Raw genomic sequence first — 27660 nt, forward strand, 5'->3', positions numbered from 1 at the left:
AAGCAAACCAGGTACTGTTCTAATTTCCGGGATATTATTCAAGCATGCCAATCTAGGAGCAGCCTCTTTGATTTGTTTGCAATCATCACTTCGCTTATATGGGCCCATCGAAACAGATTGCAAGTTGGCGAAACAATTGTTCCGTTGCAAAGAATCAATTCCCTAGCCCGTGACACTCTCCAGGAATTCTAGGAAGCTAATCCTTTCCCCTGTGGCCCCTCCTCCCCTCCCATCCCTATCAAATGGTCTCTGCCTCCTGAAAACTGGGTGAAAATCAACTTCGATGGGGCTTTATTTAAGGAGGATGGCCCTGCTGGATTGGGAGTCATTATTAGAAACGACCTTGGTCTAGCAATGGCTACCTCATCACAAATCATTCCACTGCCTACCTCGGTAGAGATGGTGGAAGTGCTGGCAGCCCGCAATGCCATCTGTTTAGCTAGGGAGCTTCAGTTTGCCAAAGTGATAGTTGAAGGTGACTCAGAACTGGTGATTAAGTCCCTGAATAGCACAAGCTACTCCTCTACCAACTTTGGCCATATCGTTAGGGACATCAAAATTGCTTCCTCAGCTTTTAGTGAAGTGATTTTTTGTCACACCCGCAGACAAGGGAACAAAGTAGCCCATAAGATTGCTAGACGAGCTTGTAATTTTCCCTCTTTTAATGTCTGGATGGAGGATGTTCCTCTAGAAATTGCTCCTGTGTATATTTCTGAATTGGTTTAATGAATCTTCCTCCCCCTTCGTCTTCTTGGGGCGGATTCTCAAAAAAAAAAAAAACTCACTCCACACTTCACTTCTCTATAAACCCTTCTAAACAAGTAAAAAAAAGCACTCATTGAGGAGACTCATATCCTTCCAAGCTAGTGACCAACAAGGGGGATTGGCCAATTCATCCTCATGCACAATTAGTCACATTCTCTCCCTACAATCGCATTCAAGTTTGCCCCCTTTGAACCGAAAGTTTTATGCAACTTGTACTAATTTACGATTATCTTAACTGCTGGGCTTGTATCTTTTGTTGATATTTTTCTGTTGAACCTATGAACATCTTTTATCGCTAGACTCATAGGAGTATTATTTCTCTTCCTTCCAATTTGAAGTTGCTTTAATTCACTGTTACTTGCCACTAGATGCGAGTTCCATTGTTGTTCTTTTACTGCTGACGTGGATTGCAATACCAGTAGTTCATTATTAAAAGCATGCTATTTTATAGGCCAAAATTGGGTTTTACCGTTTTAGCCAAACTTTTCACCAAAATATCTCTGTTTGAAACTATTTAGAAATTTGTCCTTATTTTGAAACTCGATTTGGCGAAAATTGAGTTATTTGAAAAAACCTGCATGGAACTCAAGTTCCATCAAGGGTTTTTTTTTTTTTTTTAGTTTGATTGCCTATAACTTAGTTTTCGCCAAATCAAGTTTTTCATTGAAACTCAATTTTCGCCAAATTAAGTTTTTTATTGAAACTCGATTTTCTAAAAATCGAGTTTAAAATAGGGACATATCCCTAAATAGTTTTAAACAGAAAGCATTTTACTGAAAAATTTAACTGAAAGGAATATATCCCCACTTTGCCCTTAATTCACGATTTGATCCTACGATGTACGATCCCACCTACCTTCAACGATCTTACATAAGATCTCGATTTTAACAACCTTGGTCATGACTCATGAGCTGCTTCATGTTGTATTCTTCCATGGTTGAAAAAAAAATAAAAAAGGTATGCACACAAGTTTGCTTATCTTTTATTTTTTGGTAATATATAAAAATTTGATTACAGTAAGGTCCAACTAATAAGAATGCTAGAAATATGTAAATTATATTATTCACTTGGAGCCATTTATCGGCAAGATGCAAATATCAGGTCTTCTGCGATCCCACCTACCTTCAACAATCCTACGTAGGATCTCAATTTTGACAACCTTGGTCATGACTCATGAGTTGCTTCATGTTGTGTTCTTCCATGGTTGAAAAAAAAAAAAATCTGCACACAAGTTTGCTTATCTTTTATTTTTTTGGTAATATATAAAAAATTGATTACAGTAAGGTCCAACTAATAAGAATGCTAGAAATATGTAAATTTATTCCCTTGGAGCCATTTATCGGCGAGATTCAAATATTATGTTTTCTCCACAGCTTGTTTGCTTTTTGTTAATGTATTAATCATAATTATCAACAGAATTGAATAATTTATATATATATATATATATGTGTGTGTGTGTGTGTGTGTGTGTGTGTGTGTGTGCACTAATTGAATCATGAAGTGGATACCTTACCCTCTATTTTGATGCTCAATTATTGTTTGAGCGATAGCTCAATAGGATTAAAAAATTATTAAATAAGCTATATGATCACCAAAGCCACGAATAATTTAATCTTTTCTTTTTTGTTAAGTAATTTGAAGAAGCAAGAGAATGAAGTATATTCATTAAGCATGACTGCAAACTCACCCTTGAAAAGAAAATAATAATAAATATAAAAGAACTCTTCTTTTTGACCTAATTATAGATTCAATAATATGATGGTTCATAAGACAGTTGTGATCTGTAAATTACTAAATTATAGTAAAAAGTGGAGATTCTAGTGTAGGATCTGTTTTCATCTTGGTCAAAATTGTAAGGTTGAACTTGAACCCATTATGGCTTCTTCATCTAATATTGATTTCATTTAGAAAATATTATTTTTTTATTTATTCATGGAGAGAAAATAATAACTAAAATTAACAACTTAACTTTTAATAGTGCAAATAAAGCAAAAGAGTGTGATATATAATTATATATATTGTAAAGTCGGACTCCTCCCTTTTTGGCTTTTGGCTTGACTTTGACGACGCCCACACAGGCTAGCTGCTCACCTTGCTTGCTCTCGAAGCTTCCCAGAACCTAAGAAGCCCTTGTCTATAATTTTTTAATGTTTTTTTTTTCCCCTAAGCAAAAGCAGAACAAACGGAACGAGTAACTAAAACTAAAAAAAAAAAAAATAAACAAGGTAATGGGTGTATAAAACTAAAAAATAATAGGCGAAAAACACATTTTGATCCCTACATTTTTAGCCGATTTCCGTTTTAGTCCCTAAATTTTTTTTTTAATGCTTTTAGTCCCTCACCTGAAAAACGCTTCCATTTTAGTCCCTGCCGTTACATCAGAAACGGATATTGCAGACGTGACAAACGGCAAAGTTAAATAATAATAAACTAATGTCCACGTGGCCTAAATTAATAATAAAAAATATTTTTTAATGCCACGTCAGCATCTAAATTAAAAAAATTAATTTATTAATTTTAACTAAATAAAAAAAATTAAAAACTAAATTAAAAACTAAAAATCTTATGAATTGAGATCTAAGTGTGTCTTGAACAAGAACAACAAGAACACAAACCCAGATCCAAGAACACAAACCCAGAAATTATTTAAAAAAAAAAAAAAACTAACCAAAGCCAGAAATCAGAGAAAGCCAAAGCAAAGAATGGAAACTCAAACTCAAAACCAAGTTGTGGGTTTGTGGCTCCTCCCTCATCGCCCTGCTCAACACCATCAACGGCGACGGCGACTTCTCCGTCTGTGTCGCGGCGTTGTTGTTGTTGTTGTTAGTGAGGTTCGGCTTCTCCGGCGTCGACTGTTGCGGAGAGAACTGAGTGTACTTGTCGACGGCGACGACGGCTTTGGAGTAGTCCAGCGGCGGCTTCTTCGGCGAGGCCTCCGGAGAGTGGTACGGAGGCGTCTCGGGAGGGTCGCCGAGTTCAGATCGGAGTGGCGAGTGGAATCGGAGGGGCGAGTGAGGCGAGTCATGTTCTTCTTCATGTTCGACGAAGACTTCTTCATGTTCTTCTGGTTTAGTATAAATGGAAGGAGATAATAATAGATATGGGCATTGGAGTATTTAGAGAGAAAGCTTGTGGGTTTTCTCTTCCATGGATCTGAGCAAAAATTGAGTTGAGGTTCATTTCATTGAAAACAAAGAATAAGAGAAAGGATTGATTTGCTTTTGAATATTAAAAATAAAAAAAAATAAATAAAAAACAAAAACACCGTGGGTGTGAAACAAAACAAATGAAAAAGGTCGAGTTTTTGAGGATGACCGACGAGGAATGTGGCTCTCTGCAAATATGGGTTTGAATTTAATTTTTTGAGTTTTAAATTTGCCGTGTTTGTGTTTTGTTGATCTTGTTTTTGCTGGGTTTTAAATTTGTTGTTCTTGCTGGGTTTAGTTTGTTCTTGCTGGGTTTAGTTTTTTCTGGGTTTTGTTGTTCTTGCTGGGTTTAGTTTTAAATTTGTTTTTGATTTTTTTTTTGATGAGATTTTTTAATTTTTTTTATTTAGTTAGAATTAATAAATTAATTTTTTTATTTAGTTAAAATTAATAAATTAATTTTTTTAATTTAGATGCTGACGTGGCATTAAAAAATATTTTTTATTATTAATTTAGGCCACGTGGACATTAGTTTATTATTATTTAACTTTGCCGTTTGCCACGTCTGCAATATCCGTTTCTGATGTAACGGCAGGGACTAAAATGGAAGCGTTTTTCAGAAGAAGGACTAAAAGCGGTAAAAAAAAAACTTAGGGACTAAAACGAAAATCGGCTAAAAATGTAAGGGCCAAAATGTGTTTTTCGCCAAAATAATATTACATGACAGTTACTCACATGCATACATAACTTAAGTACATGAATCACATACACATATAAGAGTAACATTACGTATGAATATACCAATATATATATATATATATATATATATGTTATTAAATTAAATAGATAATTTAATTTTAAGTCATTGCTTATCAAAACAAACACTTAGATCTCTCTCTCTCTCTCACGCACGCACGCATGCATGCTGTTAAACTGATCAATCTAGAGACAATTCCTTTTAAAATTTTACCTAGTGGCTAGTGATGATGTAAAGAATTGGGGAGTTGCAAGTTTCGGTAGACCCACAAAGATAAATCATACATACATAGTTTGGAGTGACATCATAGCTTGGAGTGGTATTGGTGTGATGTCGCCGATCAATCCTCCTCTAATGCTCAAGTTAGTACTTTAATGTAGAAAATAGTATTTATGTTATGGTTTTTCTCATACCTTCACTTTAATATAGAAAATAGTATATATGAGTTTTTTTGGTTAAAATTTGCGATTTTATTTGATTTAAACAAGTTATTAGACTTTTTTTTTTTTTTAACACAAAATCATTGGAATACTTAATTGAGTCCGATAAAATTACATGTCCATGAGTTTTTTTCCCCCTCTTCTCTTTCTCCTTCAAAATTTGGGGTATATACTTGGCACTTCACTTTCATATTTGCAATTTTTTTCTATGCTATGATAATGTATTAAATGAAAATATTATTATTTATTATTTTGTTATTATTGTTATGAGTCTAGCTTCTTATTATTGTTATGAGTCTAAGAAGCTAGAATGTCATTTTCATATTTGTAAATTTCTTTTTCTATGCTATGAATAATGTATTAAAATGAAAATATAATTATTTTTATTTTGTTATTATTGTTATAAGTCTAAGAAGTAAGAATACCAATAAAAAATATAAACAAAAATTTATTAGAATAAAAAACAAAAACAAAAAACAAAAAGAGATAGTAAATGTTGATGATGAAAAAAATGTCAATGAAAACATTGACCAAGATTTTTTTTTTTAGGGGAAAGGCTTAGATGGAGTTTATTAGGTGAGATGATGAAAGAAAATTATTATTTTGGTTCATAAATCATGTGTTATCACTTATGAGTTTAATCAATTTGAATGTGTATGTTATAAATACATGTTAATTTGATTTATTTAGTTAGATTTGTTAAATATTATTACATAAGTAATAATTAAATTGGTCATTAGTTGAATATATTTTGAATTTATAATGAATATACCTTTTATATATGTATATCTATAATTTTTTAATAATTTTATTAGGTGTTTGTATATCTTTTGATACACGATACGATATTATACACGATATAGAAAAATAAAAAATCGATTCACGATTCACGTTTTGACTACTATGATCTCATGATTCTCATCATTTCTCTACATTTATGGGTGAATATCTCAAGTTTCGTAACTATGTTTAGGAATGATGTACTCATTATGCACAAATATTGCTCGCTTGCATCAAAGATCCCACATTACCAAATGGGGATTGGGTCATCCAAATCTTATAATTTCTTCTTTGAATCCCTTTCATCCAGAAAAATTTGCCAGATAGCATGATTTTAGAAAAAAAATTATGAAAGCAACACACTGATGAAACTATTTTGTAAGTTAAACTGTTTTTGAAACTTGAGTTTGACAAACTCGAGTTCTATTCAATATTGCTGCATAGTACTTGGAACTCGAGTTCTAGCTTAAACTTGAGTTCCAAAAACAGTCTTAACTTATAAAATAATTTTAAACGCGTGCTATGCACCAAAATTTTTTCTAAAAAGCTACTATTCCCACAAATTTTGCCCCTTCCATCCCTTGTGCATTTTTGCTTTGGACGAGAGGGACGACCTAGCTGATAGACATCTCTTTTTGTGATTATATTATCCTATAAACTTGACATATAAAGTATGAACGTCGCTTTTTTAAAAATAAAATAAAAATTCAAATCTCCTAAATATAATTTACCATTTAATAAAGTGGGACTTCATAGCTGATAGTATTAATTATTTTATTGTACAGTTTTTTATTTCTAGAAAATGTTCAAGTCATAAAAATTTTTACAAAATTTTTAACAAACTATTAAGGTGATGAGCAATTATCAGTAAATGAAAATTTGATATAAACAATAAACCAAAAAAATCAATAAAATATTATTACGATAATAATTTGTAAAAATATTATTAAATAATTTGCCCTTGTAGCATTATTATTTGTTTTTAAACACAATTTTACTATGCACTTAAACTATTAATAATTGACAATTTGACACATATATACAACTTGACTTTCTATAGATTAGAAAAAGACACATAGATAGAGTGAGTAGTGAAGGAGTGGCACTTTCCACGCTTTCTCAACGTGATTTGTTATCCAAATCGTAGGGTCAAATTAATTTATTGAAGACTTTTTGGGAGGTGGTGGGTCCTCTTTCTCTAGCCAGCTCTTTTTGTTGTTTTGGGTTTCGGGACTGAGGTTGAGGTTGAGGTTGAGGTGTTGACTTGTGCCACCCCAACGACCCCTGTTGGTGGCCACCGGCAGATCAGGTGGGGAAAATTATGGCTGTGCCCATTCACCCACGATGGTCTCATCATTAATCAATGCATTTTTCTAAGTTGGTTTTAGAAAAAATCCAAGCTTCACAACAGTCAGACTTGTTAAAATTGGACACAACCCTACAACTCAAAGAAAAATATGCAATTCTAACCCAAAATTTTTAACCAATAGTAAATACAGGTTGATCGATTACCCAACTCGTTTTTCTTTTTTCTCTAGTTCAAATGACTCATGACCCAAATTTTATTATTATTATTTTATGGGATATGTAGGGCTAAGTGTAAAAGGTGTGGGAAATTTTATATAGCAAATAATAATTCTCTTGAAGTTTTATTTATTATTTATTATTTAGTTATCTTTTTAGGTAATATAACTTTTTTTTAGGATAAGGATACAACTTTATTATTATTTTACATGCAACAAGAACATATGCACTTGAGAAAGTTGATAACTTGACATGGTCCACAACATTTATTTTATTTTTGTTCTTTTATAGTAATGATATCATCAGTGAACTTTGAATTGTATAAACTTAAGAATATATGTATTATGTAACTTTTATTTTTGAGTAATGTGAACGCCCTCAAGTGGACCGCTGAGAATTGGGTTTCCCCTGAGTTTTTCCACATTGGATCCTGTTTGGATGATGAGTAATTGATATCTCATCACTCATCACTCAAAACTCATTGCCCTATAACTCATTTTTTATCACTTGAAAATCCCTAACTTATACCCCAGCTTTGTTTGGCCCTTAAACTCAGTTGAGTTTTCATTCTAAAAACTCAAAAATCTCAACTTTTTGTGGGACCCACGGACTGACTTGGTGCAGTGGAAACAAAACATCAAACCCAACACCCAACTAAAAAAACCCATCACCGTGCAAATCACAAAACATCAAACCAATCCACCATAGCATATCCGGCCATTCACACCACCAACACCTTCCACAACAAATTACACTATAAAGCTTAGAAAGAACTAAAAGATGGAAAAAAAGAGAAGAGAAAAGATCGTGAAGAGTGAAGAAAGAAAGAAAGAAAAAGAAGAGAACCCAAGCCAAGAAACCTAGTGAAAAAGAAAAGGAAAAAAGAAAAAGAAAAAGAAACCAAAACTAGAAACCCAATGTGAAAAGAAAAAAAAAAATGAAGAAGAAGAAGACAACAACGAGGTGATGATGAAGGGCACAAAAAATCAAAGAACAAAGAAAAAAAGAAGAAGTCTGGTATGATGAGAGAGGAGAGAGGTGGGAAGTCAGGTGGGCATTGATTTGACAACACACAAAACATGCGGCCCATTAGTTGAGTGAAATTACAAAAGTGTCACCATAACTCTGTTTTCATAACTCAAAAACGCCATTTTTTTGTTTTCATTTTCACTAACTCATAACTCAATTTAGTGAGTTTTGGGTAATGAAAACTCATTCAAACAAGTGTAGCATGTGTGGGACCCACCAATTTTGAGTGATGAGTGATGAGTGATGGAAAACACAAAATCCAAACACCCCCTTAGCGACTGTTAAGTGTGTGAATGTGTTACTAGGGTGAAATGTGTGTGAATCTCTTTCCTTATTTTATTTTAAGGATTCACCACCAACCATTAGTTTTGTTTTAGGTGTGATTGGTCACATATTTATCTAATTTGTTTTAGTTACCTAACTAACTAAAAACCAATTCAAGGGCTCTTAAATTAATTAAGGTAAACCATAGTCTCGAACCGAAAATTCTTAGACTCAAAAGTTCAGTTACAACCTTATGGGTGAGGAAGGGGTCACCTTATGCGTTTAAAAGCAATATATATGCTCAAATTTATTCTCCAAGTTTCATTTTCATGCATAAACACAACAAACTAAAATGGTTAGTGTAGGGGGAGGGGATGTGTTAGCTTGAATGTAATCCATCAATTCAATTGAGGTGAATCATGGATATGTAAAAAAGCCTCATAAAAAATTATGCTATTAAAAGGAAATTGATTGAAAACAAAAGATAGAAAAATGCCATTTATTTACACTTGAAAAAAGAGTATTCTTTTTTAGAAAGAAAACTTCATATGAATTTTTGGGAAAGACTTTTTTTTAAAGAGAAGTGCCAAACTTTTGGGAGAAATGCTTAAAAAAAAGTGTTATCTCTTAAATTTTTATGAAAAGTGGTTTTGAGGGAAGAACATAAACAAAGAGCAGTGTTAAGAAAAAGGGATTTTTATACACATTAGAAAACCATATTCAAGATTAAAACAAAAAATATTTGAGAAAATAGTTTCCATGGTTTTATTAAAAAAATGTTTTCGGAGTGAAAATTCATGGTTTTTGTTCATCTTAAAATTAAAAAAAGAAAAAAAGAATAAAAAAAAAAAGACGAAGTTCAAACCCTATACTCTTACTCTGTAGAAGAGGGTTTTGAAAAAGGGTTTTGAGAATGACATTGATTGATGGTTTAAAAGATGCCCTATTGTAATTCCCATTTTTTAAGAGCAATGTTGGTGTCACACACTTTTGCACAATTTTGTGCCACAACTCACCACATGGCGAGTTGTGGCACAAAGTTGTGGCACAAAGTTATGCACAAGTGTGTGGCACCAGCATTTCTCATTTTTTAAACATGATTTTCATCATTCTAGTACTTAAACTGGTAATCTTGACACGCTAATCGAGACTAGAAAAAACACGGTAGCAACATATATTTTGTTATTTTTGACATTTAGAATTTTTTTCATTCATTCATTTATTTTTATTTTTATTTTTTTGGATGTGAAAATATATGGATTTGACCCATAACCAGATCAACGTAACCCACTTACAATTGTTTAGGATGACCCATTTTTTACCTTGACATGATTGACCCGACCTGTTTGCCAGGTCTCAAGAGCCATCACTAGGAGATAAAAAAAAAATCACATGAAATGAATTAAGGGGAAAGGGACAGAGAGCATAAGTAAATCATGGAACTAGGTTTTATTACTGCACAATCGTATGCAGGATTATCCCTAACCAAACCCTTCCCTAATCAGGATTATCCCTAACCCAAACCCTTCCCTAATAATCCTATTTGAAGTAATGAGACAGATTTATTTTACTTTATTTATTTTTAATTTTCAGGGGCATAATTTTTTAATAATATGGGCTGCGCTAATAGTCCATTGGGTCTTAATTTAGTTTTCTTTAAGTTTGGTTATTTAGTTAGGTTTAGTAATAAAAGCCTAAGAGTCCAATTCCAAGTCTTATTAGGGTTTTTAGAAATCCTATTTCAATTTGGAATATGTATTAGGCTTCTATTTAAAAGGCTGCAATGCTTTCTCTTGAATAATGAAGATTAAAGTATTCAAATTTTTAGAAGCTATAAAGCTTGTTATTGGTTTGTGTAATGCAACCTAGAGGTGTGATTCTTAGGAACTCTAGTTGTGATGCCTAGAAAGCTATATCTTCTTTAATTTTGCTGTTCACTGCACTGGAACAGCAGCCCAAATTCTTATTTTTCTCCTTTGTTTCATCTTCAAATCCTACTAATCCTACTAATCCTTGTCCTTTTTAAAAACCCTATAATCCCTATTATCTTCCACCTTTTCAGATTTTGTTTTTCCCCCTTGTCCTACGTCACAATATCTCTAGCTACTTAAAAAGAAGAATGTCCTCTCTGAGATATTTATTAAGCAAGGATCACCTAGGCACAACACAGAAATGCTGACATTTATTTTGGTTTTTCTGTACATTCATGAAATATAAGTCCTCTTAACTTCTTAAGTTCACTTCAATAACCTGTCTACCCTGAAAGTCCTTGAACTCGGACCTCAAACTTGATGCCCATTGCAAAGCATGTCGGACCTCAAACCTGATGCCCATTGCCAAACTCAACTACTTTAGGCTCCCATGTCAAGTGACTATTGAAGATGAACTCAGCCCCTAGAGGATATGCAACAATTTTTGAGATACTGCAGGAGTCATTTTGGCTGAATCACCTATCATTGGAAATCTCAGGCCAATCACTCCAAAACAAGAGAGAATGTGCGACGAATGACAGAAGAAAGTGGAATAACAAATAAGCCACTTAATGCAGGTTCTATCACAATCAATGAAATAGATCAGCGAAAGACCACATTATGAGCCTTGCAAAAATGTCAGACTCTAGGAACTCAATATGAGCAGCACGTCCAATAAAGGAGTTCAAGTTCCTGCCATGCAAAGAGGTATCAAAGTTGACATCACAGCGCATGAACACTCGATGCTCAGATGAAGGACTCCGTATCTGGTCCAAGCAATTATTCAGCATCTCCATGAAGATGCTACTTTTTTTCGAGTAATTCAAAGAAGCTGCTGGGCACATTTCAATTCTGGCTGAATGATATGGAACATATCCATCCTGACATGTAATCAATAACTAGCATTACATTTCTATCTATCTGCTTTGCTTTTATTATTATTATTTTTTTCTTTTTTGGTCAGAAATCAACAAAATATTGAGTCTTTAAATGACACGGGAAAATTGCTGGAAGTATAAAAAAATTCATGTATAATCATCAAATAAGTGTAATGGTGGAATTTTAGAAACTAACAGAAATGCTAAACTATAGTTCCTACATGTTTTTCTTATAATTTGGCTTCTTCCTTTGAATGAGATGAAACATAACAAGATACTTTGAACCATTAAGAGATTGCATTGGTATCTATTATCTAGAACTCACCAAAATAAGTCTGATGTTAAAGTATTTTTCAGAAATGAGATGCTATTCTGTTTCTTTCTTTACCAGGTACAAAATTAAGACTCTAAAAATAGAAACAGCTTATTTGGTACCAAATTTTCTGGTAAATAAACATATAGATGTTCCCAATTAGAACAGGGGCTCCTCACTAGAAGAAGAAGGTTTTCCAATCCCAGCATGATTCTCTAAATATACTAAAGCCCATAGAACTTACAATAGATCAGTTGTGAACTGCCCATCTAAAACATTTGTAGCTTTCTAATAATTCTTGGAAAAGGAAAAGTTTATATGTACGCAAGCATGATATCATGAAAAAAAGTTGTACAATTTTACAAGCTGTCCTTGTCAACAAAATAAGCCTGAAAAGAGGAGTACCTGTGGTGAAGATAACAGAATTACATTTCTGAAGTTCTGCAGTGTCCTCTTCTGTGAATGGGGGAATAAAACTTGTTTTAGTATGACAGACAGATTAAAAAGATATGCATACTTCTTACATGTACAAAACTATGTTTAATCATTCATATGGTTACTGTCATTTCCCTAGAATATGTATTTCAGGATTATTTTCATTTTGGAGAGAAGGCGAACAAGACTCTATCTAAGGCCACAACTTCATGGTTGAACAGCGGAAGTGATGTAGAAAAAAACCAAAACAATGCAACAGTAAAATTAAAGAAGAAAGAAGGTTGTACCTAAGCTCTCACTTTTGCAAGTTTTGGGAGAGGCCATGGTAGGCAGCCTTTCTCTCAATTTTTTTTGAGATGCTGATTCCCAAGTAAAATTAAAGAAAAGGAAAATAAATTATAGAGAGCCTAGGAGTTAGCACCTAGGTTTGCTAAGAGTCAACATCAAGCAAAAAAAAACCGCTAGGAGTAAACACCTAGGTTTGGATGGAGCTAGCACTAGACCATTGAGACAATTTCAAGAGAAATTTTATTCATCACAAAAAATAACCCTGTCTCTACAAGAGTACATTATTGTGCTTAGATAGACTACTAAACCCTAATTCTAACTGACATAGGAAAACCTTAATTCTAATTGACTTATAAGAACTATTTCTAAATGACTTGGAAAATGCCATTTATGGAATTAAAAAGATAACCTTGACTCTAGGACTTTCAATAAAAACACTAATAAACCTAATTAACTACTAATACATAAATTAAAATACAATTGACTCCAGAATTAATTAAAATAGATATCTCTTTGCACTTCCCACATCAGGAGTGAGTAATTGTTTTATATATGCTACCAGGCCCCTCTTAAACCTTTAAACACATCTTTAGAAAGAAAAGAAAAGAAAAAAGAGAAGAAAAAGTTATAAATAATAAATAAATAAAATGCTAGAACCACTCTGAGAAAGGCTTAGGGAAGAATAATTTGTTTCAGTACCTTGCAGAGTTTGTATAAGAAAGTGTCGTGGAGATCTGGATTATCTGTGAGAGTAAGTTGATGGATGCATTGTGCACCCTTGAGCTTCTTCAAGAGCCACAGCCCGGAGTTAAATAAAGAGTTCGAACTGTACAGATACCCCAAGTGTGGACCAGATATAGAAAGATACGTATACAAGTATCTTAGATATGGCTCCATGATGCTCTCTGCAAAAACAAAAGGCACACATCTAGCAGTAAATGCAAATTAAACGAAAAGGAGGCCCTCAAAGATAAATGCATACCAGCTAATGCAGTTCTTATGATGAGGTTTCCAATGGAATGACCAACAAAGCTAAGTTTGATGCTTCTTAAACTACCACATCTTGAGGCTTTATCAATTTTCTTTTTCAGGAAAGAAATCACTTCCTGAGCCAGCCTTAAACCCATCTCTCCCAATTCTCCAAATGTTTTATCTTCATTTGCCTCTGACATCAGAAACTTTATTTTGGGATCTATCTGAAGCCATTGATTCCTGACAAGCCGTAGATCCAGATGATGTCCCTATTCATGTTGTAATTAGTATGTTTAAATACAATGCAAAATAAAACATGCATTAATCACTGTTCACAGACACAGAAGGTATACAGACATATGAACCTAGTACAGAAACAAAAGTTTGCAGCATAAAACACAATAAGGAAGTACAATGCAATACCAGATACATTATTTCAAGTATTTGACTCCTTTAATGAAGAAAACTTACTCTGGATCTAAAAATATCACTAATATGTTCACTGAAATAAGAACAATACACACTGTCCAATTTATAAGCTTGATGAAGATCAGCACCAGTACTTCCTTTTTATTTATTTATTTATTTTTTAATTATCTCATGGTGGCAACGACATTGACTTCTAACCATGACAGCAATAATTTATTTATTTTTGGGTGGGGGGAAGAGTGAGCAACTTGATAAAATAGAAACGGTCTCCCTTAGCCTAAGCCTTAGTCGTTTTGTTCATACGGTAAGTATCAGTTAGGGGTGGCTACAGCTGGGTGCCAACCAGGTGACAGCCCAATGGATCCTAACACAGTTTATTTAATAAACAAGAGGGTGAGTTGATTTAGTTGACTGTGATTCGACCTGACATCACCTTTGTTGTTGTAGTAGTTAGTCAGTTTATGCAGGTTCCAAGGCAACAGCAATGGATGTTTATGTCATAAGTTGAAGCACCTAAACGCTCCTCACAAGGTGAGTTCAACCCCACCAGTAGTCTTTATAATATCTCTTTTCATATACAAATAGGACTGGTGATCATCTTGATAGGCTCATGTATGCTCTTTACATCAGTGCAGGAGGTAATCTTGTCACTTGGGGAATCAAGAAGCAAAAACTCTGGTGATTGGCACAGGACAAACCAGAAAAATTCAACAACATAATTAAGAACCAGAAAAATAAAGGATTGAGAACCTAGGAGTCGGCACCTAAGCTTGCTTGGGGTCAGCTCCAAGCATGAGAAAACCCCTAGGAGTCAGCACCTAGGGTTGGTTGAAGTCGGCACCAGACCATTGGGACAATTTCAATAAAAATTTTATTCATCAAAATAACCTCCTCCCCCCACCCCCCCCCCCCCTCTCTCTCTCTAATAGGAGTACAAGACTTTGCTTATATTGACTACTAACCATAAAGCTAACTGACATGGGAAACCCTAATTGACTCATTACAAAAATACACTTGACTTAAAATAAAAATACTAATAAATCTACTTAAATACTAGGGTTTAAAATAAAATACAATTGACCAATAAAAACACAATTTCACAAAATAAAATAAAACTAAATTAAAATAGATATTTCTTTGAGCCTCCTACATTAGTAGCAAGTAAATAAGTGGAGCATAGGGCTAGGGTCTATACAGTGTGTGAGATGTTATGGTGGAGGGTTTTCTAGTAAATAACTGATGGAAATATTCAGTAATAATCAGGCAGCAATCTATATTAGCTGGTAATCTAGTATTACATAAGCAAACCAAACACATTAAGGTGGATTATCATTTTTGTAAGCGAGATATTTATGAGGCGGCAAAGTACATAATCTTATGTTAAATTGTCTGATCAGTTAAGAGATATTTCCTGAAGGCATTAAGCAAGAATCAATTTCGTAACCCTTATAATAAGCTGGGCATGATGATGCTTCAGCTTGAGGGGGAGTGTTAAGAGGGTTTTGTATTATTGAGGGAAATTTTGTACTCCCTCCATCTCTTGTTTTATGCAGCATTAGAAATGGCAAGATTATTAATGGAAAGGTGAAGATGATGTTGATTTTACTAATATCTCCTTTACATTATATTCGAAGTGGCACGACTTTGGATAAAAATATTTTTAAAAAATAGAAAATTAAACTTCTACTTTTGAAAAGTTTTAGTTATTAAGATACAACCCAAAAAGGAAAATCAGATTAGTTACTGAGAGCTGGAGGGAGTAATTAAGTAATGGTAGTACATTGAGAGAAGTCACTCTGTGATTGACTCTCTCATCTGTCATTCCTAATCTTATGATTTCAAGACGGTGCAGATTGTCTTTTGCTTAAATTTCCTTACAATTTATGACCTATTTGCTAAATTAGATGTTAGAACTTTATCTAATATTCAGTAAATTATTGTTGCTCTATGAGTTACTTTTGGTCAAGTGCATATATAGGGCAAAAGGAAGGTCAATTGTTAGGCCAATTGAAGGGCAGCTATGAGGACATCTTGGGTTCGATCTAAACTGGCTTGAAAGCAGTTTGGTTAGTTATGATTATATTACCTTATTTTATCGTGCCATATTTTAAGTTTGTGGCTAGATTGGATGTTAAGACTTCATCGCTTGCTCACTAAATTATTCTTGTTCATTGTAAAGGAGAATTTCTTTAAAAAACAATAAATAAACAATAAATAGGCAAAAAAAATTATATAGTAAAGACAAGGTGCATCTGGAGAGGTAGAACATGCCTGAAACCCATGCACGAAGACAACAATTTTCAAAACAGGACCATCTTGTTGAGGGCTAGCCCTAAATGACCTGCTCGAAGCCTTAAAGCTAGGTCCAATAAGCACAGAACGAGTATCTTTTTGGTCCAAATGGTTGAAGTATGAATTTAAACTGGTAGTACGCAATGGTGCACTGATGATATGTTCAACAATTACAATAGGCGTATGCAAAGGATCTCCAAATAAATGCATGTCTTGAAGTGATTGATTGTTGATCTGCATGAAAACCATAACTTTTTATGAACTTCAATATACAAGAAAATAAGGACATTTAAGCATTCCATAATGAGAGTAATAACTCACCCTCATACGTGCAATGCTTTGCCGATGAAGCTCAGCACGCATAGCTGCAGCGTTGGCAGGCTGTACAGGACATTCAAAGACCATGGAGTGGATGCTTAAATGGCACTCATTCAGAAAATGTCTTATTTTCAACTAAAGCTTAGCAGAAAACCCACTATATTGTTCGTATTGACAATGAAACATGTAGGTCATAAATGAGAAGAAATATAATTACATTTACTGCATCAGTTGACTTCCGCAAACTCAAAGATTTTCCATTGACACTGTGGTAAGACGATGACTTGTGACTCATGTATTGACTAGGGCCATGTGGCATCTCAACCTTAGAGTACACCATCCATATTGACCATTCTGCTCTCCGATCATTAGCCCATGCATCACGTAGTAATTCAAGTATCTTTGTCTTGTTAACTCTGAAGAGAATTTATGCATCAGCACAGAAATAAGCACAAGAAAGAAGTCAATGAAGAAGAGAGTAAGCTGACTACTGAAAAAAATTATACAAGAAACAGTCTAGAAATAAAGAACTTAAAATTAAATCTGTCTAATATATAATTAGTGTAGAAACATTTTCACATTTTTCAGCAATATCTAACTCATATAAATCATAAAACCATGTTGATCTTCTGCGAGAGAAAATACGTTTTTTCCTGAATAGAAGCATACATGCTATTTTCATTTCTAGTAAACTGACGAATTTCTGGATCATTCAAACATCATTTCGAGTAAAAAAGAATACCTGTGGAACTTCAAAAAAGCGTTCCATAAGAACAAAACTTGATTTCCCAGCATATAATAAAAGCTAAACAGATAATCCTGAGGCAAGGACTGGAGCAATTTCTCACTTTGAAAGTTAATAATACCGCCTGCTTTCTGCTCAATAAAGGAATTATTATTCAGAAAAGAAAAACATTAAGACCATCAATATCAAAGAAAAAAAATCAACACTTATCCGCCACAAGAAATAAAGTGAGAACCTCAATACTATTTTGTGGCTTGCCAGAGAGTTTCCGTGAAACTTCACCAAATTCCATATCCAGATCTGCTTGCATAATAGAACTACACAGATTTTTATTATCAAGATTGAAAATAAGATCAGTCAAATCAATTTCTTGTTCGATAGCTTTGCTAATCTTTTGTAGATCTTCAAAAAGAATATCACGAGCAGCCACCAACGCTTTTACAAGCATGATCTGTTTTAAATCTCCTGATGCTTTTTGACCTAATGCCTGATCAGTCACCAAATTTTTCTTTAATGAATAAACAACAAAGTTCAGTAATGCTAATCTTTTCTTGGTAACAGCAGAAGCATACTACAAAAAATCTTCTAAGAATTCATGTAAAGCAACTCAAAACAGTGTAGATGTTGTGATATCTTGTAATGAGGAAGTTAAGAGACAGAATCTGATTCAGGGAAAGAAAAGAATTTTATTTTAATATAGTTTTTTATTCAATTTTAGAAGTGATTGTATTTTTTTATAGGGTCATTGGATTTTACTAGCTAACTAAGTTATTACTATTTCATTCCTTGTCTCTGTGCCTAGCATCATAGATTGTGTTTAGTATCATATATTTGTTCATAGCCAATCCCAAGCATGGGAAAGGCAGAAGGGTTACGGTAGGCTTTGCATGATTTGATGACTTCGTTGGGGAGCATCCTGACATTAGACATATTGGAGAATTTGACTACAAGTGCTTATGGTTGGTTTAGGATTTAGGAGGATTTTTAGATCTAATGTTTAGAGTTGAAGAAGAAAGGGTTAAGGTTTAAAAAGGATAGGTTTATGAGTAGTAGTAGTAGTAGTTGTTGTTGTTGTTGTTATTATTATTTAATAGAGAAAATATGTGAGGTTTTAGGGTTTCGATAAGTAAGAGGAAGGGCTTGACTTGGGGTTGTGAGGAAGAAGGAAAAAGAAAGAAATTTATGGTGTTTAGGGGCTGTATAAGTAGTACTCATGAATTGTAGCAAAAGAAAAATAAGAAGGAAAGAGTAAATAACACATGAAGGGCAATATGTTCCAATGATCAACTCCTCTATTCTTCGATTGAGCATATATATAAGGATTCTTTCTTGTGTTAGTTGTATTAAGACTTCTAGTATGACTAGTAAACTAAAAACCTAATAAAAGGCTCATTTGGACTCAAAGAAAATAAAACCTAAGATACTTAAAATCTCATATAAAATTCCAAACTCAATTAGATTACCAAAGTACCCTTAATTTGTAAGGATTGCAGAAATTACAATGTTCCCTTGAATACAAAATCAATCAAAACTAGTTAAATAAAAACACAAATTAATTTTTTTTTTACCATAGGAAACTTTTTTTTTTATAAGTAATAAAGGTTTATTAAGAAAGAAGATCACTTCATACTCACGATGATGAACAAAAGTGTCTTAAAAATTACATCATACAGAAAAGATGAGTAAAACCCCACACTATAGACCAATCAAACAAAGTACATATTAGCACTAATTGTAGGTACTCCTGAGACCACTCAATGTCCTAAAAGGTGTGTTTATTATGTTCCTTAAACACAATTTATATAAAATATGATGGAACAAGGTTCCAAATGTTTGACGAGTGTTTCCCAAAACAATTCCTCCAACCAAGCAATAAGGATGCTATCGTCGAAGGCAAACCCAATGAATACCAAACATCTTAAAGATGACACTCCTCAAACTAAAAGCAACTTTGCAATAAAGCAATAGATGGCCAACTATTTCCCCACTACACCTACACATGCAACACCAGCTAACTAAAGAGAACCCCCTATCGATGAGATTCTCACAACTAAGGATCCTACCCCAAGCTGCTGTCCAAATGAAGAAGTCTTGAATAAACGAATTTGCGTAGTAACAAACTAATTTCCATATCCATCACATCCCCTCAATGTCATTTGTTGAATTTATAGATTTTCTTGTCTTTGGATTGTATTCTTTTGAAAGGGATAGATTCACATCTCTCATGTGTGATCTTCCCGTTTTCTTTTCAAATAAAAGTTAAAAAAAAAAAAAAATACATGGGCATGCTAATCAAGAAGGATAAAGGTTTTAGCTTCAAAAAAATCATTGTGACATTACGCACCTTGTTTGACCCATCAAAATCTTGACCATTATCATCTTCAACAGCCCAAGTTGCACTGTAATATATAGTTGGTAATCAATGCTGATAAAAGTTGACATATAAAAGCAGGTAATTCCAGATTAAGGGATACAATTCTGACTATGTCAGAAAGTGGAATCATGACAAACCTGGGTACCTTCAGTGGGGGGATGTAAGAACCAGTCCTCAGTAAACTGACATGTACACTTATATCAACAAGGACAGCATGGGAAGCATCAAAATGAACAGGACAATAAGAATGCATTCCCAGAAGAGCATTAGGAGGAATGAGGAATTCATGAACAGCAACAGAGCATGGTTCTAGAGAAGCCTGCAACTCAGGCCTGCAAATAGTGTGGCACAACCAGTGTTCTGGGTTCAGATAAGAGTTAAAAGGGTATTCAATTCAAGTTTGTGTGATATCAAGCAAGCAGTGAAAGAACAAAATGACAATTTACTTAACAGAAAAACAAAGCATACAGGGAAAGAAACATAGCTTGCAGTTTAACTTCATTTGGCTTGGATATTAAAGAAGTTCTGATAACTAACCTGATGTTCAATACGGGGGCATACATTAGCTCAAACTTCAAAATAACAGCAGTCGTGGATGGACCCTGAAAATAAGATTCCAAATCAATTTCCAGAATACTTGTGAGCTCTATCAAAATCTAAATGACTAGACCTGGAAAAAAATAATTAAAAAACAAAAACTAATGGCCAATAGGAACATGCCCAGAAGAAGTAGAGACAAATTCAGCCTTTTGGAAATATTTGAATTGTTTTCCCTTCAAAACCTACTTGAGCTACTAATAGAATTACAAAATTACTAATGCTTTGGCCCATCTAAAAGACATTCTCAAAGAAAACAGAGGTTCTTGCCTTTGACTAAAGCATAAGAAGGAACACAATGTCTTGAATCTTAAACATACATATGTAAAAGGCAAAAATGGTAATGCCATTGTGTGAGATAGCGGAGGGCTTGTGTTTGGTCCACTCTGACAAATAAGAAGTGCTTCTTTCTTTGGATACACAGATTCCATTAACTCAAATCCTAACCTTACCAACCTTGGAGATCCAATGTGTCTCTGAGTTTGATATTTCAATTATTTTTGTCCAGTTCTTCGTCTCTTTTGGTTATTCCTGGTTATATTGAGGTTGCTTGCACTAGGAGGAGATATCCTTCACTTCTTTCAAGTAATATAGGTTGACAGCAAAAAAGAAAAACCCTCCTAAGGGCGCCTCTATGGGCAATGTTCCACATCACTAGGGAGCGAGTTGGATATTGGTGGCTTATATGTGCCCAAGCTACCTGGGAGTCAAAGTATTCCTCCAAGGTGCGCTTGTGTCTCATCCTTATAAGGCCTTCATCCAGACCTCCTCAACATACTCACCACCTTCCCCCCCCCCCCCCCCCCTTCCCAAACACCAAAAAAGAAAAAGAAAAAGAGAGAGATCATTACCTCATTTTTACCAAGGGCTAGGTTGAATGAGATCAAGACGGATAGAAAAACATCCTGCCTTGCATCTCTGATCAGAAAAGGCCGTGTTGAAAAGCTATTGTCTATATCATCAATCCCCCAACCTCCATTGAAATTATCAGAACTCAGTTCAGGAGCTGCAACTGGAAGAAATAACACTATCTTTTAGCTCTTAGTTGATCTAAAAGGAATACCAATCAAGCACAACAAGCTCACTAAAAGATTAGAGTACTTTTATTTGAGAGAATATTTATTTTTTACCTCTGAACCTAAAAAATGCAGAGCAACACAGAAAAAGTAATTAAAAAAAAATAAAAACAGGAATAGAAGATGCCTAAGAGGCTAAAAAGATCCGAAGGGATTAATAAAGGCCTAGGAAACAAAAAAATTCAATAACCACAAATATTTAGCATCCAAAAAAATGAGTTATAGAATAAAAAACATAAAAATAGTTTAATCATATAAAAAATTAATCAACATATTGGTGGGGGCAAAAGAAGATTCCATGCAGTCGCATTACATATGGAGTGGTGATTTGCCTTTGTCTATGACCTACCTACAGCTTATCTCAGTTTTCTTTTTTGATGTGTGAAAAATTCTAGTAGAAAGGGAAAGGAGAACTGACACAAAACCTTTTCAAAGAATACAACTCACAAAGAAAGAGTGTCAATAAAATTAAAATCAACAAAAGACAAATTTTCTCTTTGATCAAATGAGCAGGTCACTCAACTCCATTAAAGACCTGCCTATTTCTTTTGTACCACAGAGTCCACATAACACATAGGGGCAAGGTTCACCTCACAATAGTGGCTTTGTGGCTCTGAAATCGTCATTCTCACATACATATTTGGGCATCCAAGTTAGTCCTAGCAACATGAAAACAAAGGACCATACAGAAGTTGCCGTATGACAATGAAGAAGTAGGTAATCAATAGTCTCCCTGTTACCCTTACACATACAATACCAATCAACTATCAAAATCCAATGTCCTTCTGAAGTTATCACTTGCTCATTTTGGTTTTTTTTTTTTTTTTTTGATAAGCAGAGTGTTGGCCCCAAGATGAGGGTAAAGGGGAGATTCAAACTAGAGTCCTCCACTTCATGACACGTGGTCCCCAAATGATTGCGCTATCCCTTAGGATTCCATTGTGGTCATCAAGTGGCATGGGCTCCTTTCCATTTGCTAATCTCTGCCCAATTAAGATCTGGCAATTGGTTCTAAGCACAGTATTTTATCATCATCATATAACAAGCTCTCTGGTTTTGGGGACAACAAAAGCTGTGTGTTTGCAAATAAATAAATAAATAAAAATAAAATCTACAACTTCATGGTCAAAACTACAGGCCCTTATTATGAATTGTTAATGACAATTATTTAGTTTTATCTTTGAGTGAGAACTTTAATAAATAAATAAACAAAGAAAGAAAAAAGAAGAAGAAGAAAGTATAAGCAAGGGTTCATATTACACCAATTATTTTAGTATACTTATCCTTTTTAAATGGGACTTTCCCTCACAAACTTTATCTTTAAAAAGAATTACTAGTAAATCACTCATTCCAGGAAATGTGCCAAATCCAGAATGGGAATGGACTACGAATATCAAACCTAGGGACATGGACTATCTCTTAATTCATTTTCCTCAGTGGTTCCTAACTGGATCCAAGTAATAATGTCTAAGCTATGCCTATGAACAACTTTGTTCTATGGTCAATTTATGATTTTGGTCCCTAAATTATGCATCAGTTTCAATTTTGTCCTTGAACTATTGATTGTTCGAACACCTCAATGCTCCCTTACCCTATCTTACTGTCATTATGCAAACAAAAATTGGTAATGTGACAAAGGATTCTTGTAAACATTGTCCTTATAATTTGTAAGTGAGAGACATGAATTTCATATTTGAAAATCAAATAAATAGAAAATATTTGTGCTTAATCATGAGTTTGTGAGACTAGAATGTGCCCTAATGTGTGATGACAACGTTTTTTCTTTTTAATGACAAGGAATCCCGGAGACCGTGCAAAGCATCGTATCTTTTTACTCAGGTAAACGCCGGAACCATGTGACCCACCCACATCACATAGTTCAGTTAAGTCATTGGCTTTGCCAATGGGACATAGCCCCTAGAGTTGTTTGCACCCAAGGGGATTTGAACCTTAGACTTGGAGGGAGCATACCACCAAGACCAAGGCTTTGACTACTTGAGCCAACCCCTAGGGGCTAATGTTTCATGACAATGTTATAAAGAAATGTGTACGAAAAGGTCTATCACATCAGCAATTGCAGTTTGCACAGTGACGATAATGCAGGGTAAGGAACTAAGGATAGCATTGAGGCACTTTAGAACTTGAAGCAGTAAATTGGAACAATAGATAATAATTCAATGATGAAATTGAAAATTGAAAACTGACTTATAGTTTAGATAACAAAATCATATTTTGACCTTATTCTATTCAAATGTTAATGTCCTATAGCTTGGTATATAAGGGCTACAATCTATGATTCCTACTAAATATCAGTAGCCCTAATCTAAGGAGACCCCTGTAATAATGTAAATTCCTTTTTATTGATGAGTAATAACAACTTTATTAATAAAAAGGAGAATATTTCATGTACATTGGAAGTTTAGACAGAAAAATCCTAAAAAATTCTCACTCCGATCAATTACATTTGAAAAGAATGGGAATCAAGAAAATCTACAATGGAACTCATATTACTTGTGCCTATGAAATTTGCAAAGGAAATAAGGGAATTTGATCTCTTTCAAACTCTTTTGTCTCTTATCAGTAAGGATCAAAAAATTACTAGATTTGTAAAGAGGAAATGAGGACAAGGGTAACATTGAAATCCTTTTCAAATCCCTGGATTAGGGACCAAATTTATAAGTCTTCAATTTATTTTATTGCTTTACTACCCATTGGCCCATTCACAAAAAAATTAAAAATTAAAAATTTTAGTGTTGTCGGCAGCATAAGCTTTTACTGTAACAAAGAAAAAAACCATTAAATCCGTGAAAATTGAAAGAAGACAAAGCAGAGGCCCTTGATAGAAAAATCTTTGCTATACAAACCATGTACTACAATGAACCCATAGCAAGGTATTTAGTATCTACAGTAGGCTAAATCCTAAATTTACAAGACTTGCAATACAAGTAGAATTAGGATTTCTTTGCTTGCACACTAAGTAGGATTGGACTAGGATTTCTTACTTGCACACCAAGTATTTTTGGAGTTGTTCCTTGACTAGAAATTTTGTCTTGATATCTTTAACAAAATCAATGCTAAAGCTCACATAATAGCAACACAATCAAACATACAAGAATAGCAGAGCATATACATTTTCCATATATGAGATAATCAAAATATAATAAAACATCTCAGGGGTTTTTTGATAATCCAAATATGACCTCACAACAAAAGCAAACGGTTAAGGTATTGGAAACGTATGGGTTTACTGCCTGACAGAGTAGATACTGCAGACATGTCAAGATGCCACCACATTACATCGCACCAAAGTATACTTTTTGAATATAATTTAACATAACAAATCACCACCATTATGCCATAGAAATTATAGAATGTTGAATCCATTCCTAAATAGTCATTTTCAGCATAACCTAATGATAGATTGTTACATGGCGAAAAGGATTGTGTTGCCTGCCACAGGCTCTCCAAGCTGAGTTTTTATTTTTTGGGTCATTGACCAGAAAGCAAGCAGGTGTGCAGTTCATTATGCAAAAAAAGAAAAAAGAAAAAAAAAAAGAAGCAAACTCCTCTCCCAGTATCACATGTAACATGGGTAAATACTTTGTACTATAGCAAGAGTAACAATTATGCCTAGGTTTGTTTGTTTGTTTGTTTTTGTGTGTGTGGATATGATAGGTTTTGAACCTATCATGTATGCTCCACGATGATTGGTTTTTATCGTCAAGGCAAGACATTATTCAGTTTTTGGTGCATGTGGGATTCGCCTAACCCCTTATTCGACAATGATAAACTTTACCAATTGTGCTAACTAAGCTAACTAGAATCCAAAGTACACCTGGTACCAACACATTGTTCAAAAAAACATTAAAACCCATATGCAAGTGTATTAAAAAAAAAAGTTACAAATAAACTATTACAACTTCAAGAAAGCATGCATTACCTTCATATTGAACAACCCGTGCCGGAGTCCCCGGATAAGTGTTCTCATTGCCCTCCCATCTAACTGTTATCCTAATCCTATACCATCTACATAAATAAAATACATGAAAAGAATCACATTACCAAGTAGAAATTACCCAAACAAACAAACGCAAATTGATAACGACATATAAAGAATTATAATTTACCCTTTTTGGTAAAGGTCGAGATTGTGAAACCTATGGATGTAAATGGCAATTTCATGAGTAGCATCAAGAGTAGGCAGTTGCTGCTGCTGCTGCTGTTGTTGTTGTGGTGGTGGTGGTGGTGGTGTTGGCAGCAACCTCTTAGCTGACCAATTTCTACAACTCAGACCAATCAACCACCTAAGTTTCCGAAACATATGTACTACTATTTCCAATTCCGAACCCAAATCCTCAAATCTCTCATCCCATCTTCTCTTTCTATCAAAATTCTCTAAAACCCACCAATATTTCTCCAACACAAACCAAACCCAAAAAATGAAAAATAAAAATTCTGATTCTTAAATGTTATTAGAATGCAAATTGTTGTTATTGTCTGTGATGCGGGTTTAAACTAAAGGGTCGAGGAAATTAAGGATAAGTTATTGATATTTTTTTTTTTTGAGAAGAGATAAGTTATTGATATTAGTTTGTAATAATTGTTGGGGGAAAGCGACCACCTTGTACGGCTGAAATGAAATGCTCCAACCAACTCTCAGGTGGGTGTGGTGGGAGCCATTAATGAAACTCTCAGTAACCAACTCTCTCTCTCTCTCCTTTCAATTTAATAATTTCTTGACTTTCAGTCTAGGACATATTTTTATTTATAAAAAAAAATTGGCTAAATTTTTTCATAACTTTTTATATTTCGATTAATAAATATTCTAGAAACATTCATTAATTAGACCTTTAATTTATAAGATTAGAATAAGTCAATCTCATCTTTCTGTCTAAATAAACAAGAGTGTTGTCTCTTTATAAGAGTAATACTAAGTACAACATTTTCCATAATTGCAAACTTTGACTCTTTGTTTTTAGAACAATATTATTTTTACTTGAGTCTATCACTAACACTATTTTTATGCACTAGCACAAATCGGTAATGTTAACATTTGTGAAAAATGCCGTACCCTAAGTTTTGTTGACTTATTATTCTAGCCACCAACCTAACCAGTCTTAAAGGGGTTTGTGAATTTTTTCCATCTTGATAACTTGTGTGGCCTATTTAGTTAACTACGCTAGTTTGGATTGATGCACAAGTTGTGTCGATGGCAATTGGTGTTTACTCTTACATACTGTTTGATTCAAAGAATTTTATATGTTTTATAGATTTGTAGGTTTCAATTAGGTCAATTGGTAAAGTTTCTAATGGTTGAATAAGAGATATGGGATTTAATCCCCACCTACACCAAAAATCGATTAGTGTCTTGGTTTGATTATAAAGAGTTATCATCAGGTGAAGATGTCATAAGTTAAAACTATCTCAAAATACACACACACACACACACATATATATATATATATAAACAATGAATTAAGTCAAATCTCTTAAAATAATAGTTTAAGATCAACAAAATAATGACAAATTATTATGTAAATTTTCATTGGTTCATAACATTTATGCCTTGTCAATCAAAATTTCTTAAATTTCTGTAGGAGACTAAAATAATTCCAAATAGTCCCGAAAAAAAAAATCCAAATAGGAGATAAAAATAAATAATTCTTTTACGAATAAAACAAATGCTCACAACATTTTTCACAATAAGATGAGGTGTCAACCCACCATAAGTTAGAATAAAATTAAAAAAAAAAAAAATTCTTGGACCCACCGCAACTCAAAACAAAGATGTTATGAAAATATTATGAGACTTGTATTATTCTCGTGTGATACACGACTTGATGATTCATATGTAAGTACAAAATTTTAAAATAATTTAAAATAAATTATTAAATAAATGGTAATAATAAATTATTAAATAAGTAAATAATTTTAATAAAAAATTACTTCAAATTCTAATTGTTTAGAGTTTAGACTTTATCAGTGTTTATCTATTTTTATATTTTAAAATTCTCTTTGTACTTTGTGTTAATTTCTTAATATAAGATATGGAATGAGTTTGATCATTACTATTTAGGTTATGTTTAATTTATGCCCTAACTAGCACAAACAATAATAAACAAAATAGTTCCTCAATACCAATTTTTTCCTAGTTATAGTCTAATTAAAAAAATCAACACACTCACAAATTAAATACAATAACCAAAACCGAAAATCAAAATATATTCAAAAGAGTTAAAGATTTGAGAATATAAAAATAAATAAATAA

At 33.5% G+C, this 27660-nt stretch overlaps 1 protein-coding gene across 2 annotated transcripts; it reads right to left on the reverse strand.

Moving 5' to 3' along the window:
* Positions 1–10861: 10861 nt before the first annotated feature.
* Positions 10862–26087, reverse strand: LOC115968125 (protein FAM135B-like). 2 transcript variants are annotated; one of them, XM_031087387.1, is made up of 15 exons: positions 25520–26087; positions 25333–25418; positions 21168–21328; positions 20257–20321; positions 19857–20051; positions 19690–19744; positions 17581–17853; positions 17343–17476; positions 16818–17016; positions 16604–16663; positions 16262–16516; positions 13572–13830; positions 13289–13494; positions 12272–12322; positions 10862–11556 (listed from the first exon to the last, which is right to left on the reverse strand). In XM_031087387.1, the coding sequence occupies exons 1-15, from the start codon at positions 25711–25713 to the stop codon at positions 11266–11268; spliced, it is 2484 nt and encodes an 827-aa protein (XP_030943247.1). In that variant the 5' UTR covers positions 25714–26087; the 3' UTR covers positions 10862–11265. The 2 variants fall into 2 exon arrangements, with proteins under 2 accessions (XP_030943247.1, XP_030943248.1); XM_031087388.1 differs by having other exon boundaries at positions 17581–17832; positions 25520–26086.
* Between the last annotated feature and the right edge of the window lie 1573 nt (positions 26088–27660).

Source organism: Quercus lobata, chromosome 11 (assembly GCF_001633185.2).
Source record: "Quercus lobata isolate SW786 chromosome 11, ValleyOak3.0 Primary Assembly, whole genome shotgun sequence".
NCBI lineage: Eukaryota > Viridiplantae > Streptophyta > Magnoliopsida > Fagales > Fagaceae > Quercus > Quercus lobata.